The 17,650-nt window shown below is 37.4% G+C and overlaps 1 protein-coding gene across 7 annotated transcripts in view; it reads right to left on the reverse strand.

Moving 5' to 3' along the window:
* Nucleotides 1-17,650, reverse strand: part of LOC142064168 (ephrin type-B receptor 5) — a 315,634-nt gene that overhangs the window by 295,063 nt on the left and 2,921 nt on the right. For 5 of the 7 annotated variants that reach the window (XM_075108851.1, XM_075108841.1, XM_075108808.1 and 2 more), the window contains exon 2: nt 13,707-13,784. In XM_075108851.1, coding sequence (XP_074964952.1) covers nt 13,707-13,784 — 78 coding nt within the window. Of the gene's footprint in view, nt 1-2,810; nt 3,027-13,706; nt 13,785-17,650 lie in introns of those variants that run through there. The other 2 variants (XM_075108816.1, XM_075108826.1) reach the window with 2 other exon arrangements.

The raw sequence follows: 17,650 nt of genomic DNA on the forward strand, positions 1-17,650 counted from the left end.
GCAGGCTGGAGAATTTATTGTCAAATAAATGCAGTCACTCACATGCAGAACACATTTGGAACATATTTAATGAGTTCTGCAAAATGAACTCTGCTTGTGTTTACGGCTGTAAACATTTATAACTCAGTCAAACCAAACCCAAAATTCTACAGAAAATTCAACTCTGTGCCCTAGTAAGAGCTGTTTCATTAGCAAGTTATCACTTGCTCTCAGCTATTTTGACTGTAGCCCGTCAGACATTCTTAAATTATACGCTTCACTAACTTTTACAATCAGAAGGATTAACCTATAAAAATGTTAAATGATAAATTGTAGGCAGTAATTACATACATAGATACTCATAGAATAAAATTTCTGTGTATTTCTTATGTATTACTGAGAAAAAGGAAAAAAAATATATTATTTTCACTCAGCATGAAGCTCAAAAATAATGTTCCTCAAACTAAAACCTCAAAAACACTTGCAGAGCCATAAACATTGGGAAATCCAATCTTGATGAAAATTTTTGTGCAATCTTGTTTCTTATTATAAAGCTGAAATAATAAGTTTACAAATGTCTTCTGTTTCCAAAGGAGTTTTCCCGCATGCTTCCCATAAAGGTTTTTTTCCTGTCTAAAAATCATGTCTGGAACATTTTGGACAGACATGCTCATTCCTAGTGAAACCAGTGCGTCCAAAAACTAGATCTGTATGTATGTAGCTAATGATTCCTTTTTATGCATTAAAAACAATAATAACCACAAAAACACTTTCAATTGTTTACAAGAACTTATTTACTTCTGAATCATGAAGGGGTTTAAAGGCCCATTAGGTCCTATAAAAAGATACTGCCTTCCTTATATCTGAAAAGCATTCTGCATGAAAAGTATTTCCTCTCTTCATAATGCATAGAAAGATGGTTTGAATACTTTCTTGCCCTCTCTACCGCTTCTCCTTCTTTTCTTAACCATTTACATTAAGGTTTTATCAATATTGGTTTTCCCCCATTAGAAAATTTCAAACAAAGCTTAGTTTGAGACAAAAATTTATTTACTTTCAGACTGTTTAAATCTAACTCAAATGCCTGGGAAATACTTCGAAGAAAAACTATCTTGATTGATTTTCCCACTCAGTCAATCCTCTTCGGTTAGAGGTAAGACAGATTTTAGACACCATCTAAAACTTCTAAGAAACATAACAAAATCTAAAGACCAAACTAGATATTCCCTGTATTTTTCAACTTAAATCTGAAACCTGACATTCAAGTTTCTACTATATATAATAATGAGTCAACAAAATGGCCATGGGCCTTTTTTCTTCCTTATGGATAACTGTAGTAAAGCAAATCTTTCTACATAGTTACCATCTGACCTTCCTTCCCCTAATGCATAATTCTTTGCCTTTTGACCACAACAAAAAATACTTACCTCTGAGATGCAAATTAGCTTTGGAGTGCAATCCTAGTGTAGTATAGTCACAATGCAAGGTGCTGACCCCCCCGACTCTGAATTGAGAGTTGAAATTGAGCTCAAGGGCACCTTTACTACTTCACCTCCACCGGCAGAATTTTACTGTTCTGTTTTAATCCAGGCAATTCAACCACATGATCTGTGAACCCATATCTTGCAGTGTTTTGCAAATTCTTTTATCTCTACAAACTTACAGGAGTGATCACTGAATTCCAAAAATGTCAGCTCCTACAGGCATCACTGCATTACTTCCTATTTGCAGAGGATGGACATTTTCTCTCCCTTTTCTGTCTCAGTTCCTCTACCAGTTACACTAAGGAATAATATAATTTTTAAATCAGCAATTAACAGAGTTGCAGAGATTTAAGAATTTGTATTATAACCTTAAATTAATTATTTCCCCTCTGAATGCCCTCCCAATCCATTCCCCTCCTATTAAGACAAGGGATGCTTTAACAAGCTTTCCTCTTCATTATTAATAAGAAAAAAACCCAATATTTTTTTCTTCTAAATCTGCATCCTCTTTTTCTTACATCTTGCACTATTCTCCTTTCCTTTACTCTAGGTCTTTCCTTCCTTATCTCCCTTTGATTCCCCCTCTCCCTCCTCTTCTTTATCAGAGGCTTTCACATATGCAAGAGGTGAACATTCAGCATAAAGCAGTTCAGTTCATTGACCAAATGTAGCTACAAAGGTATTTCTTGGAACAAACAAGATGATTGTTTACAATACCACTGCCCTTCTCTAACTCGTTCCCATAGCTCTTATCACTCTTCCTCCTATTAGCTGTTCTTTCTTCCACTTTCTTGACCTCTTTTCCTCTTCCCACCTTTTCTCTATCTGTCTTCACTGCTCTCTCCCTCCTCTACTCTGCTAGCTCAACAGACACTGCCTCTTCTTGTTAATTTTTCTCCATGTTTATTATATGAGGCAAGCTGTTCAGATGGCAGAGACTAAAATTCCTGATTTCAGCTCACTGGATGCTGCCTTGTAGAACAGCATAAACATGGAGAGAGTGTTTCACAAAACAAACACAGTGCAAGAACAGAAACACAAGAATCAAATACCTGCAAAGCATAAACAAGGAGCTTATTCCCAGGGCAAAAAAAAAAAATATTCTTTGAGACTGTCACTTCTGAGATAGCTAGTAGAAATATTCATTAATGGTCCTTCATAAGAGGGTTTGCCTGTCCCACTAGAAACAATACTATATCATTTTACAACTCATGAGATAGTGATCAACCATCAAACAGAAAGATGTGCTCAGTGCTTATCCAGACTAGGATAAGCATACTGGAGAGCACACTTTTTCTCTAGAGAAAACTTTGTTAAGTTGTTGCATTATATAAAATCTGTTCTTACCTTCTAGCGAGGTGACTAGATGAAAGGACCAGACCATCCAGAGCCAACCCATTCCCACCACTCTTGCACTGATGCCAGCATTAGAATCCATTAAGACTCTCTGTAGATACCACCATCTTCAAAAAACACACACCACTCCCTTGAACTAGTCAGGGATTTCTTGGAGTGTTTTAATATCTTCCCAAATCAAAGCACAGAGGGCTTCACACAGAAGTACTGGTTAAGAAAAAAACAGAAGGTGAAAACAGAAATCAGGTCACAATAATACAGAATTGGCAGTTTTTATACACCCACTGCATCATTTACTGCTTCTGAGATACAGGTGAAAAAGAGTAGAAGACTCAGTATTTACCATATATTCATACCTCCCACTCCTCAAGACTTCAGTCCCGGTTGTTTTGTGCACTGACAGTACACATAGATTTTGAGAAATCCATGGCATCAGTGAGAGTGGGATTCCCAGGTCAATGCTAATCTGTCCCACAATATAGGCTGTATACTGCTTACTTAAGTCCCGACCCTCTGCATCTTTGACAATGTCCCTGGGACGGTCTCCATCCCATTTCTGCTGTGTGCTTTCCAAATTCTGTCTCTTATAATTACACTTCGACTTTTTAGGACTTTGCAGGACAGTAGCCATGACAGGACAGTTTTTGCCATTTATGACAATACAAATCTACACTGCTGACACACTTTTAACTGCATTTCAGATGCAGGCATTTTTCCCTTTAAGCCTATGACTGTATAACACTACTGAAGCTGGACAGTATTTTTCCCATTAATATGTCATAGGCGAGGATGGAAACGTTGTGATATTTAAGTTCAAATAGGGACCCTTTGTTACAGCCAAGAAAAGCACACAAGTCCAAATTTATTTTAAGTGGGAAAAAATCCAAACAAACCCAAACAGAACTTCACCACCACCATTAAGAATCTGACATAAAGGCTTATCTCACAGTCACAGAGCAGCATGTAGCCTAATCCAGCACTACATTAAGTTAATCCGGCACAATAATTTTGCGAAAAAAGGTATTTCTGGCTCCACCTGCCCAATTCTCAGCCCACCAGAGAAATGTCATGGTAATATGTAGGTTACATGAAAAAGCCAGTATGTTTTGTTTCTTTAAGTGCTCTTTGCACAGAACATTGAAAACACTTCAATGTCTTTAGTGAGACAGTGAAGCGTAGCTAAGAAGAGAGAAAAGATGTCTCAGGCAATATAGAGAAATGGCTCAATAACTTGGCTGAAATAGGGAAGAGAAAAGTTGTAATTAAAAGGGGCAGCCTCACTTCAATTATCTGAAACCTAGCAATGGGAGATTTGAGCAAGTTCAGCATAGCACAGAAAAAAGCAGCCTGGGGAGTATGAGAAAAGGCAATGTAGTACAATCTGATTTGCTTTACTAAAGAAGGGAGGAAATTACTAGATAGGATGGAATAGTTCTCTCTCACACTGCCTCTGATAAGAAGCAAATACAGGTTTGGTTCTGTGTATTAATATATATAATAATATATACATAATAAATATATATTTATACAACATAGAATATATAAATTAATATATTATTGTTATATTTATTGTATTTTTATGAAAATAATAAACAAATTTTGTTTATAAAATTCAATATATACATATATTTTGCATGCTTAAAATATAATTTGTATGTATTTAATATATTCTTTTATATAAATTAATTTGTATTTTAAAATGTAAATAATATAAATATAAATATTGTTTTAAATTAAATGTATATTAAGTTAATTTAAATTAAATTTTATTTTAAATAAATAGCATTTTACTAATAATGTATAGATATATAATACAATACAATATTATATAATGTTTATCTATATATATTTGAAAATTAATAAAATATATTGTTATAAATATAAATATATTATATATAATATGTTATAAGTGTAGTAATATGTTCATGTATAAGATATTATACATAATGAATAAATAAAATACTATTATATTATATATAATATATTATTTATTATAAAAATACATAAAGTACCAAACACAGATGAACCAAAGGCACCCAGGGCATCACTAAAACATAAGGAAACTAAAGGGACCTCAAGAAGAAGCAAAAACTTTGATTCATTATTTATGAGGAAAGAGAAAAATAAATCACTTAAGTATAACTGAAGAAAATGAAGATGAATTGGGAAGATGGATGTAACACAAATACTGCATATTAGTTTATGAAGCATGCATACACCACAGAAGAAAAACATCACTGGATGAAACTAAAAAGGAGACAATTCCAGGCTGAATGATCAGAAAACCCTTCTTTACAGAAAGAACTATCCAAGCACATAGCCCTGTTTGCCAGGAACAGAGTTGAAGACTACAGCCTGAGCCACCAAAAACAAGACTGGGTACACCAGAACCAAGCCTGCATGACTGCGCTACGTGGAGACATAAATACTAAGCATTTGCACTGCCAGTCAATCTATAACATTATAACATCTAAAAGCCATTTTTTTAGGCCAGCCAACTCCTGAGAGATGGGGACTTTTAAACATTCATTTTGAAGGCAAATAAATGCAGAAACAGACATCAAATAAACTGAAGAAAACTTTCATTTCAGTCAATGGGACTGCATTCATTTACAGAATGTTTGAAAACAGCCCACAATTCAGACTTTCTCAATGTCACATAACTTACAAGTGGCAGAGAAGGAAAGAGAGCCCAAATATGCTCTGGCATCTCATGCTGCTGGATCCCAGGCCAAAGCCTTGCAATTACTAGGTAATATGTAAGGAGGAAATCAGTTTGCTGCCTACAAAAGAGTTATACCTAAAAAAACCTCTGCTACCAAGAAGCAGACACAAAATAATTTCTGGCTCGAACGAAACCAGTTGCTCTCCTTCCCTAGGGAGGACAACCAACCCTACCTGCATATCTCTCTTACAACATTAGTTCAGCTTACCCTGGTAGACCCTGTATCCCAGCAATGTTGCACTGCTCTTCATAAGGCATCATACAGCCTTTGTCTGGGTTAGACTGGAAAATTATTTTTCCCTGAAATAAACTGTGGCTAAACCAAAAAGCTGATTTTGATTTAGCTGTTAAAAAAAGGTCAGTCTGATTTTTTTTTTAATTTTATTCTGCCTCTTCCACACCTCAATGAAAATTGCCTACTCCACAATGAAGGGTAGAGGACATTATGGAAGCATTTGAGTGACAGTAGGAGGGAAGTACTAGCCTCTCTGAATTAAAGAGTACCAAGCCCCTAAATTGCCAACCACTGCCCTGCCCTTTCCCCTAGCACTTGATGCGCACAGAATTTGACTATACCCAAAGGCACTCATCTTTCATTCTTCAGTTCTCCTACTATTTCTTCCCTACACCAAACTACTTAAACAGCAACCTCAAACCATCCCAACTTTTAAACCATCCTTTCCTCTTGTCCACACAAGCACTTTTCCATGGCCTTCTCAGTTTGTTACTTCTTCCAAAACCACTTTCAGACAGATTACCTCTCCTTGCTACAGAATACACTATCCTCCATTCTCCTCCAAATCCAACTGCAAAGTAATACAACTTCCCTGCACAGGATCCTTCAACAAACCTCCTTAAATACTCCTTCCCATCCTCTCTCTCTTCCAGCTACATAGAACTTGCCACGCAAGTACCGGCTGTCAATCCTCCTTATGCTAACCCTTCCATAAAGGATTGTAAACCATTTTGGGGCATACGTTTCCTTGGCTAGTGGAATGATCTCCAACGGGGACTGCTGTGTGCCCATCCTGTACCTAAACTGTGCCAAACATGAAATAATAAATGCAGCCAGTGTCTCTGCATCAGTTTCCTTATGCAAATAAAGGATTCCCTCAAAGTTCAAGCATTGTCAATGACAAAACCTGAAGAGCCACAGGGCACTAATGTTACTAAACAAGCCAGCATTGATTCAAAATTCTCTTCTATCAGTGCATGTGTTTTTATCAGAAGGCAAGCAGATTTGCTCCTAGGTTTGTGTAGTCACTTATTTTAGAGTACTCCAATGGCATATATCTTGAGTCTTGATGGAGGTGGTCACACACATGACAAACCTAAGAGGTATCTCCTTAGAATGGACTGCTTTTTTTCTTCTGGCACTCAGAGACTGATCAAGAACAATGACAGCTAGATAAACTGTATTAACTCTCCACTGGCCACAGGTTCTGCTGGACCTAAGCTTTAAAGAAAATCCCTTGCTTTCTAAACCTTTTGATTAGACCCATAAATCTTTAGACAGACCTTTGCTCAAGCATGTTCTAGCTTAGTATGCAGACAATATGTAGCCACAGATCAGGAAGTAATGCACATTGACCCTGTTCCCCTCTGACAAATATCACTTGCAGAACCTGGTATCAAATAGCAGTTAAGCATTCATCTCAACCATGCGTCTGTCTGAGTTCTGCAGGAGTAATTTAGGCATGCCTTTAGGATTAAGAAAAAAACTAGGATTGTTCAGGCACTGCACAAGCCTCCTGGAGAAATGAGGGCCTGACAGGTTCTTCCTCTCCATGAATGGAATGTAGATGCTTCTTTGAGTCCTGTGAAATTAGAGCAAACCAGAGGCAGCAGGAAGAACTGCTAGTCCCATAGCCCCCAATTCCTACATGAGATCTAACATCAGTTGCCATATTCTATTCCCTAAAAGCTGACAGAAGCTTGATCCACTGCAGAGAGGATGCTCCATACTGCACTACTCTAATATTGGTCAAAGTATCTCATTCCCAGGATGCATAGAGGCAAATGGAAACAATGGGGCTTCAACCCAATATAAAAGCTGTCAGTTCTTAATCAAGAGTTCTTGACAGCCTTCCTTATTGGAAGAACACCTGTGTTTTTGAATGTGCTGTCAAGAGAATAACAATTCTTCATGCTTTAGTGCAAGCTACATTTCAAAACACAATAAAGAACACTGAAGCAGACCAATGTCCATCTAATCCAAGTTTTCTCTGTGTCTCTAGTGCCAGGAAGAGGTGCTATTTGGAGACAGCATCCACAAACACAAGACTTGGGATGCTAAAGAGTGTACCCCCATCCATTCTCTTTAGTATCTCTTTATGAATTTTTCTAATCCCTGTTTTGAACTTGCAACAGATTTGAAAAGATATCTATCCCTGTGCAACAAAGTACTTTCATGTATTTTAAATTGTTCTAGTAATAGAAGCTGAAATTGTAACAATGCCAGATTTTTACTCTTTCTATTCTTCTAAACTGTCTCAAGAACTTTTCTAAATCATCTTGTTTCCTCCCACTGGAGAAACATTTCTTCCTTCTTCATTGTTAACTGACTCCTCTAAGCCTATTTCACAGTAGAAATCATTATAATGGTATAGCTTCCCTCTGCTACACTTGATTCAACAGATTTCCCTCATATTCATCATACTTCTTCCTCACACAAAGCATGTAGATGCAAAATAAATGCGCCTCAAAATTCTTCAGGGCAGAGAAAATGCTGTACCTTTGCAGGCAGTCTTCCCTCTTGCACGTTTTGCACTATGACTTATAACAGCTTAATATTTTCTCTCAGTGAGACGTGTTAAGGAGATAAATAAGCACAACATCTGGGAGAGCCAATAAACTACTGTTCCAATTAATTTGTGCTGCACACTGATCCATCAAATTTAGGCAGGGTACAAAAAGTGGAATTAATACTTCTTCTTATTCATGATAAATAGGGAGCCATGATAGTGTTATAAATCGAGCAAGAGGCCTTCCCCCCCTCTCTCCCACCATTTCTCTCCTACTATAATTGCTCTTTTGCCACTGACATGCCCTTTCAGCTATGGTCACGCATCTCACTGCAATAAATCTCACAATGCTGTCACAAAAAGCTGTCGCTTGTGCAACACTGAGTATGACATAATACTGCCTACCTTCTTTCTAGACAATAATTACAATAACTGCTATTCACAGAAATCTTTCTACATGCCAAACAGGAAGTGAATGGGGGAGAGCAACATATAATTTATGGCTCAAGTTTTTAATATTGTGAAATTAATACATTTTTCTTCAAAAAAATTAACACTGGGGCACATATAGCAGCATAGAGACATGTTTAGTTAAATATATACATCATTTCAATAGTTACTGTACATACTTTTATCCTCTGTTACTATTTGAGATTATTTTGAATGACTCCAAAATACTTTAAATAAATCTGAGAGGAGAGTGGAATTTGTAACAAAGCCCTGTGGATTTTCTGTAGTCTGTTCAGTTTATTAATTTAATTTTCAGAGAAAGGGTGTAGGTGCTAATGCAAAACTAAGCTTAAAAAAATTCTTCCTCAACAACATACTTCATGAAAGATTTCCTCTAGCTGGCTTTGTCATTTGCTTCTTACAGATGATCTAAATGGGGTTGTGGCCATGTCTTCTGGAATTCTTTAAGTTTACAATAACAATCCAAAGGATGATTCTGAATGCTATCCAAACAAAGGGATTTATTTCCTTGTTTACCATGGAAACACCAGGAGTCCTGAAGCTGATCTTCCACACTCTATTCATACGCTTCCTAATGGGATCCAAGTTAAGAACTTCCATAGCCCTTAAAGGGAAGAGATGCTTATTTTCATGAATTTTTATTAAGCCCTTGAGGCTTGAATAGAGTGCCCAAATTAAAAGCATAATCACCCAAATAACCTCTACAGTCAGTAGATTGAGCTCAGTTATCTTCATTAGTTACCTAACATCTTCACTGATTAAAAAGGGAGCTATGGACAGCTGAACAGCCCCCTCCAGATGACTCTTTAGGTGCAACCTAAAGGTATCTGGGGAGATTCTGAGCCTCTGTCCTGTGTTCCAACCCATACAGGTGGCCATGTTAGCATTTCTTTAGATAACCGCAGTGCTTTCCTTTAAATCTCTGTTCTCTGCCATGACACATATACTTGGCTTTGCTTGTGACCCTAGTTTATCTTCCTAGCCAAAATTCAGTCATTGCTGCCCTGTGTTTCCACAGACTCTCTCGATGCTTCCTCATTATGTTTCTGCTATGCCTAAGAAGATGGACACTGATGTCTTGAAATTAATGCAATTATTTTTTTCTTTAAATTAGAGAGACAGATTCTTTCTTCCACTTGCTTATTAGGTATTTGAATTACATGCATATTAAGTACAACAAAGCTCCTGAATAAAATCTCTCTCCACCTCTCAAGATTTGACTTAGTTGACAATTTTTATAGTGGTTTGTGTACTTTTCAAAGAAACATTGGTAATTATACTCAGGTTTCTAACACTAACACCCGGAAGCAAAAACTCAGCTCTAAAATATTAGTAACCTTATAGAAAGAAAAAATGTTAAGAAATGTATTGTTCTATACGTTATCCATCACTTGCCTGATAGAAACTCTCCTAAAAAATAATACGAATTGGAGTGATATATAAATTACTCCCTTTGAATTTTCATACAGTAAATAAAAGAGACTGCAGAAGAAAGAGGAAGAAAAAGAATCAGCAGCTGCCTATAATATTTATCTCCTTTTATGGAAAGAGAACACAACAGCTGTACCTATTGGGTATGGTTTCACTGTGCTCTTATCAATTTTACTCTAATTTCTCAGGAAACTTCTCTCACTACAACTGTGCACAGATCCTTGCAATGCACTTTTATCTATGTGGAAATATACATTACATTTTCAACTTCAGGTGTGATTTACCTTTAAAAAGTATACTTTTATCTGTACAAAAGGAGGACATAAGGCTTCAGAGAGGAAAAAAATAGGTACTTTACAAGCTCTAGGGCACAGCAGCAAACCTTTCTCATGCACTGTGTAAAAGGTTGTATTTCTAAAATACTAAGTACAGAATTTTATGTTTAGGAGATTCCACTTAAGTACCCCTAAATTGGCCATTTTCTTAACTTTCAGGTGAAAAAATTCTGTGGTAGTAAAAGTCGTTTGAAAACTGATATTTCCTCCTCCAGTACAACTGGCTATAGCTAAGTTTAAGTAAACACTTCAAACTTCACAGTAATTTTATGATAGAACAAGTTTGAAAACAACGAGAAAAAAGATGCATACTATTTTGGCATTAAAAAAGGGAAAAGAAATAAAACTTTTTCACAAACAGTATTTAAACAAAGGACGTGGGACACAAAGGGTATCTCCCTCAAATCACGTTCTTGTCTACTCAGCAATGCTGATCTTGCTTCTTTTTCATCTGAAATAAAAGTTTTATTATATATCAAGTTCTTATTGCTGATAGATGGGAAATGATAAAGAGGCCAAGCACAGTGTTAGCAACAGCTGGACAAGCAATGCCATTAATCAGACAAATAACCTTAACATTTGCTGACCAAGTCTGTGAGAGCATCTGCAAACCTGCACGGACAAACCAATCACAGAGCTGCAAAAGGGCCTTAAAGGCACTCTTAAGACACTATAAAAGAAATCAAGGGCCTGACGGGTTGGGAGGGGGGTGGAAGTGAGTGTGTCTTATAGAAGTAAGATATGGATAAGCCTAAGAAAATGGATATTTTATACTAAAGCCGTTTCCCATTTCAAATGAAGAATGTAGCCTTACATGGCATGTCTAGGAATACATGTATGGATATCTATGCACAAACACTCAAAAGATACAGTGGAGGGCAAACCCCAAACTTTTCTTAAAATGTTCTTTGTGGACAAAAGTTTGCAAAGCCCTTTAGTAAGGATCAAGATTTTCTTCAGCTGCAGTGAAGAATGCTAATTTTTTTTGTAAAAATATACTTACTGTCTTCATCTCTGATTTTGCTTTTGCTTTATGAGGGTTTTACAGTAAGGAATATTTAGCATAAGCAGAAAATGCATGCTATTCATATTCACAGTACCCAAACCTATGCTGTCCATTAGGAGACAGTGGCAGCACTGACAGTTAAAAGATAATGCTCCTCTTCTATGGGAATTCCCTGCATTTTGAAATTGCCTTTCATTCCATGAGAAAAACTAACATTTCGAAACAGACTACAGACAGAACTAATAATATTAAAACATCTTCATTTAAGTGCTCCTTTTTTTATTAACCTCCTTTCTGGCTTCAAGAAGGCAACTTGGGTTTTCAGAGAATGCGCTTCATTATTTAAGCTTTAATTATAACTACTTTTTTCCATTTTAATCAGTTTCACAGCCTTGGGCTGTCATAGAGTTTCGTTCTCAAATTGCTGGCTGCATGCATTTGCAGATAGAGGCTACTTTTATTTTTAAAATTAATTATTAGCATTATTTATAATATCTGGTTTTATTCCTGTTAAGAGAAGCAAGGAAAGAATGCTTCTTTGTAAAACAAGGCAGAAAAGCACTGAAGCATAATCACATTACTGACTTGTTAATTGCCTTGATCTTGCTGCCCAAGCCTCCTTCCCCAGCCCCACTCCATGCAGCTGATTACCAACTAGCTTCCATCCAATTACACCCACCACATCTACTGCAAATATCAGATTTCAGAATCATAATGTTGCCCTAACAGAGTCCTGTAACATAACATATTCCCTGAATGGAAGTGGGAATAAGAAATTATCTTCAGTCAAGTTAATTCCCTTAAATTTTGCTGACTGCACCAACAGGCTATACAATACACAAGCTTTAGATCCAGCATGTAAATTAGTGTGTTTGATGTGGAAATACATGCACAAAACTAGGAAGCTATGAGGGAGAGAGAAAATGGCTCAGAGAAGAGTTCTACCACACAGTTTTCATCCTTACATGACCACTATTTGCCTAGATGGGAATTCTGTCTGTTCCACCATTAGTTTGAACATCACATTCTCATTGGGCACTAAAACACTACAAAATAATCCTGCACTGCACTGATCATACTCCACAGAACTGCACACCAACACTAACTACAGTCTGTCTATAACCATTTTTGCAGGAGGTGTTACTGCACTTGGTAGCAATCTCTCACAGCACAGTAAGAACACAGAGACAGGAACTATGACACCTATAATTTATTCTGGGAAAACTTTAAGAAAATAGATGATATCTCCAGTTTTGCCTCTTAAGTTCCAGTCTCCAAATCCATAATCTTCATTCAGAATCAGCCTCCTTCCTTCACAGTACCTTGGTCTCATTGTTAAAATGACAGGACAGAGCAACAAGAACAGAGAATATAAGGGTCCTATTCAACTTCAGAAACAGCTGACATGGTCTTTAATGCTAATTTTCTTTTACCTTTTGTCAGTGATATATAAATATTTATTTAGGACAACATTAATAATTCATGCTGGTTCAAGGTTTAGACCAGGTTCTCACTTGGATTTTGGGAATCAGGCTGCCCAAAATTGGCTCGTCTAGGAGACATTTGAGGGAGCAATGAGGCAGAAATGGCAACTTGAAGAAGAGATGTGAGATCAAGGCTGCAAAGAAGAGAGATGACCTGAAAGGGAATGACTGGGTGGAACAATTAGCTGAGTTCAGTGAAGCATCATAGAGAGCTATGTGTAGTGAAAGCCGGTTAGAGCCCCACCAAAAATTTTAATTTGCCACTGGCAGAGCCTGCAGAGCAGCCAATTCCATTCTGAGGTCCTTCCCTCCTCCTCCTCCACCCTGCATTTCCAGTTTGCTATTTCCACCCTCAGGAAGTAGGAACATTATGTGCCACTAATACTTCCGCAGTAGAGAAGTCTTAAGATGAAAAAGGAAGGCCAAGCAGGTTACAGGAGAAAGATATTTCAGGCTCACAGCATCTCTTTCTAATGCATGTTTGCATTGTTTTTTGTGGCAGAGATTAATGCAATAACATATAAATCTCAGAGCTCACCCCGCCTCCTCTGCGTCTCAAAGGCTTATTTACATTTGTTTTAGCGTAGATCCTGGGGCACACTGCTCTTGTTACTGCTATGTCCAACTTCAAAACCAAAGGATTACACCTAAAATGGAGCAAGTACAACACACCCTTTCCTTGGATACCAACCTGTCTTCGTTCTAACACAGCAGATCCAAGGTGCATTTTCTGTCAGGAAGGCAGTCGCTCCCCCAGCTGCAGATGAGACTGTAATAATAGAAATGAAAAGAGGGGGATGGGCATCTTTATTTAGACAACATCTGGCCTACAGTTCCCAGTCAACTGCAGAAGTTTTGTCTATATATTCCTTTAAGCTTTCCTAGTTATGTTATTACATTACATAAGCAATGGGGCTTCTATGACTTCCTACAAACTACTTAGACCCTTGCTGGTAAAAAACATGCCTTAATACTGAACCTGAAATCATCTACTTTCAGCAGTCTGAGCCAGCCCTTTTACCTTAGCCACACTGTCTAGGATCCTGTCAACAGTCTTCCTGGTACTATAGACACTACAGAGCAATGCTTTTTCAGTCATCATTAAGCTAGTTCTTTTTAATAGCATGTAAAAAATTCTGTAAAGTCTCCTAATCACTTCTGTTGCTCTTCACTGAGCTCCCAGACCACCAGTGCCATGGCAGAGAAGTTCACACAGTCAAATACAAATGGCCCATGTGCATTTGCATTAGAGCCATGAAGTCAGGGGCTGTCCAATTTCAACACCACAGGTTCAAGAGGCACAAGAGAAAATACAGTAGAAAACACTGGGCTGATCTGCTATGATCTGGGGGGAAAAGAAAGCAGAGCCTTTTTGAAAAGAATAATCTAAAAATAATTTTCAAAGAATTTTCTGAGGTTTTAAGGCAAGTTCTCCCTTCCCACTCTGACTTCTATCCACACAACTTTTTGTAACACAGACATAGTAGACTGGTACAGACTATCAGTCAAGAGAAGCAAGACAGGCACAACGATTTAATGAACCTATTCTGATCCTTTCAATTAAAGAGTTGTCCAGTAGGTGTTATTTACCAAAGAGAGTAAAACTTGCTTTAGCTTAATTCTTTTAAAGTATTGAACATTTTTATTTTTACTCTGTTTCCAAAGACTGATTTTTTTTCTTTACACCTTGTCAACATACACACTGTTTTGGAGCAATTCATTAGACAGAATCAAAATAATCTATTTAGGAAACAACTTTTAAAGCCATTCTATTAGTGATCTAGTCACTAATTTGATTTCCTTAGCTGCAGGAACATGCAGCTCTGAGACCATCCAGAGCCACTTCTAATTCAAGACAGGTAAAATTATCCATGAGAAACATGCAATTCTTCCAGTCAGTGTTGGGAGGGCTTTGACTGAAACAAGGAGCACAAGTCATGCATCATTTGCATTACATTACTTCACAAAATGTCCTTCTGGTGCTTAGCCTGGAGCCCTGAGCAAAAAGGTGCTACAGTGAGCCTCTATCTTCCTTCTAGATTTTAACATTTATACTCAGGTCAGTGCAATCTGTTCTCAAATCATGTTGTCTTGCACGTTTACCAATTTCTAACATGCTTAGATACTGGAGAAGGCCAATGAGATCATACTCTGCACTAATAATTAAATGAACTTCCCTCAACAGAACTATTCCATTCCTGATACCATATGATGGCAGTGATAACTGCTGATATGGTGTCCCCTTTATGAACAACACACACATCAAATGGGATTAGCAGACTCACTGAAAAGTGAAAATGCCAGTACATATTTGCATTCCTATTGCTGTTGGCACCAGCTCAAAGCCTGCTGACGTCAGCAAGGGAAGGAACCATCAGGGAGACAACTGCAGGCAAGCATCCCAGTCCAGCTGTGCTTCCAGCAGCTTCTTCCTGGCTCAAAATGAATGTGAATGAAACTTACTACTTAGAAATTCAAACGGTTTATAAACAATCCAATTTGAATTTCCAAATCAAAATTATTCAAAACCTGCCTAGAAATCTCTGCAACAATATCCCTCTTGTGACATCCCACCCTCTTCTTAAAGAACAGTTAGGAAGATAAGAGATTTCTGCTGAGGAACCCTGCTCCAATTTGTAGACATCCTCAGGATCTGAGAGAACCTGTGGTAAGCCTGATATTAAAGGCCTCCACACAGGCATCTGTATCCTACACACTGCCTCTGAAGTGGTCAGCTCTGCCAAATAGATTTGTATCATGTGAGTGTTTTACAGTAAGTGGGAGAGAGATTAGGTCATTTAGGGAGCTTTGAAAGCTTTACAGTAACTTAGAGGAACATCAGTACGCTAAAACAGAAATAAGTTACAAAGAGTCAGTAGTCCTCAGTCTCTAGCTTCTAGGTTTTAATTACATGATTTAGACACATCGGATATTTTCCAGACATGGCACAGAGGAAAAAAAAGCACTTGGAAACTGCAGAATCAGCATAAGAATCGTTTACTTGGCAAGCTTGGGAAGAAAAAAAAAAAAACAACAAACCTGTCTGAAAATGAAGTCATGTATGTTTCAATATGCAGGTCTGGGCTGGTAACAATTTCCATCCTAAGGTGAGCCAAGACCTTAAGGATCCAGCCTTTATTTGTAAGGCTGTAGTTTGCAGGCTGGATAGGCTGTGTTCTCATAGTGTACAGCACCTTCTCTACTCCCAGGATAGCACATTTTTTCTCCTCTTTAACGGTTGTTGTGTGCATGTATGCATGCATATGGGCGGGTGTGTGTGTATGTAAAACATTTGAACAAAAATTTCATTGACAAGCAAGCCCTGAGTAGCAGAATACACAGGGGCCTCTGAAGGCATGGAAACTTGAAACTAGTGACTAGAAGAGCTTGACTTCCAAAGTTGGTGCTTTTCTCAGAAGTAGTCTCAAGAATGATCTTTAAGTAGCACTTCAGCGACACGAGCATCAGCCTGCTCCACGGCGACATTTAAGAGACAACATAGTGCCTTCCGTATACAGCATTGTGCCAGTACCTCCATAAAGTACGCACTTTTAAATTTTTTTTAAACACCACATATATTAATAGCACACTTGAAATACTACTCCCGGTGGCAGAGGAATATTTCTTGAAAGTACAACACATGCTTCTGAGTAGAAAATACTAGTGTAGCTCTTCTCTTTTTTACATTTAAAACTCCTTGTATAAATCAAACGCAAGAGTGACAACACAAAATGGCATTTTCTTACTGAGCAGATTTGCTGCTCACACGTCAGAGTAATGTGATTGACATGAGTAATTAAGGAGTTTTTATCCTTTTTGGGGTCTGTTTACATAGCACAGTTGGCACCACTCGAGACAGAGAGCTAGCTTGCTGCTGTACAACATCCCAAAAATTTACAAAATCCACTTAAATTATACTTGTGAACACCCCCTGAAGTCTATGACACTGCATGGTTGCCAAAGAGAGCAAATATAGAGAGAAGAGGGATGTCCAGCCCAAGACTTAACAGGTAGAAGCTAAATTATATGGTTGCAAAGAGTTGGAAAACTGATGGATTTGTGGAGTCAGTAGCTGGAAGAAGTATGTTGAATGTATTTCTGTAAGATGATATAAAACTTCCTAACAAAATACAAATTTTTTGGTTTTTTTTAAACAGTAAAATATAATAGTGATATAATATTAAAAGAGGTTTAAGAAAAAATATGAGAAAATAATGACAAAATTATAGGAGGCTCATCAGTTTCCTCCTAAAGCTTTAATCAACTTTTCTCTTCACAGAAATCAGTCTTTTACCTTTTTTGAAAAAAATCATTATATGTTTATGTCCAAGAACAGCCGATCTGGAATATTCTTAACAAAGACTTTTTCACAACAGTGCTCTTTTTGGGTGACACTGCCATCCTGTTTTGGTGGCTAAACCACTTCATAAAGATCTAGCTTGACTATACATATGAGTTTCTACTTCTTCCATCTTCTACTGTTAGTGTGTGCAGTAAGCACACAATATGGCCACAGAAATGAGAAATAAACCCTGTAACCTTAAATATGCTCTAAAAGTACTTAGATGCACTCACCTGTAGGGACTTTAGTAGAACCTTCTGCACAGGGGCTGCTGAGGGATAATATGGATAACG

The sequence above is a fragment of the Phalacrocorax aristotelis genome, chromosome 1 (assembly GCF_949628215.1).
Source record: "Phalacrocorax aristotelis chromosome 1, bGulAri2.1, whole genome shotgun sequence".
Taxonomy (NCBI): domain Eukaryota; kingdom Metazoa; phylum Chordata; class Aves; order Suliformes; family Phalacrocoracidae; genus Phalacrocorax; species Phalacrocorax aristotelis.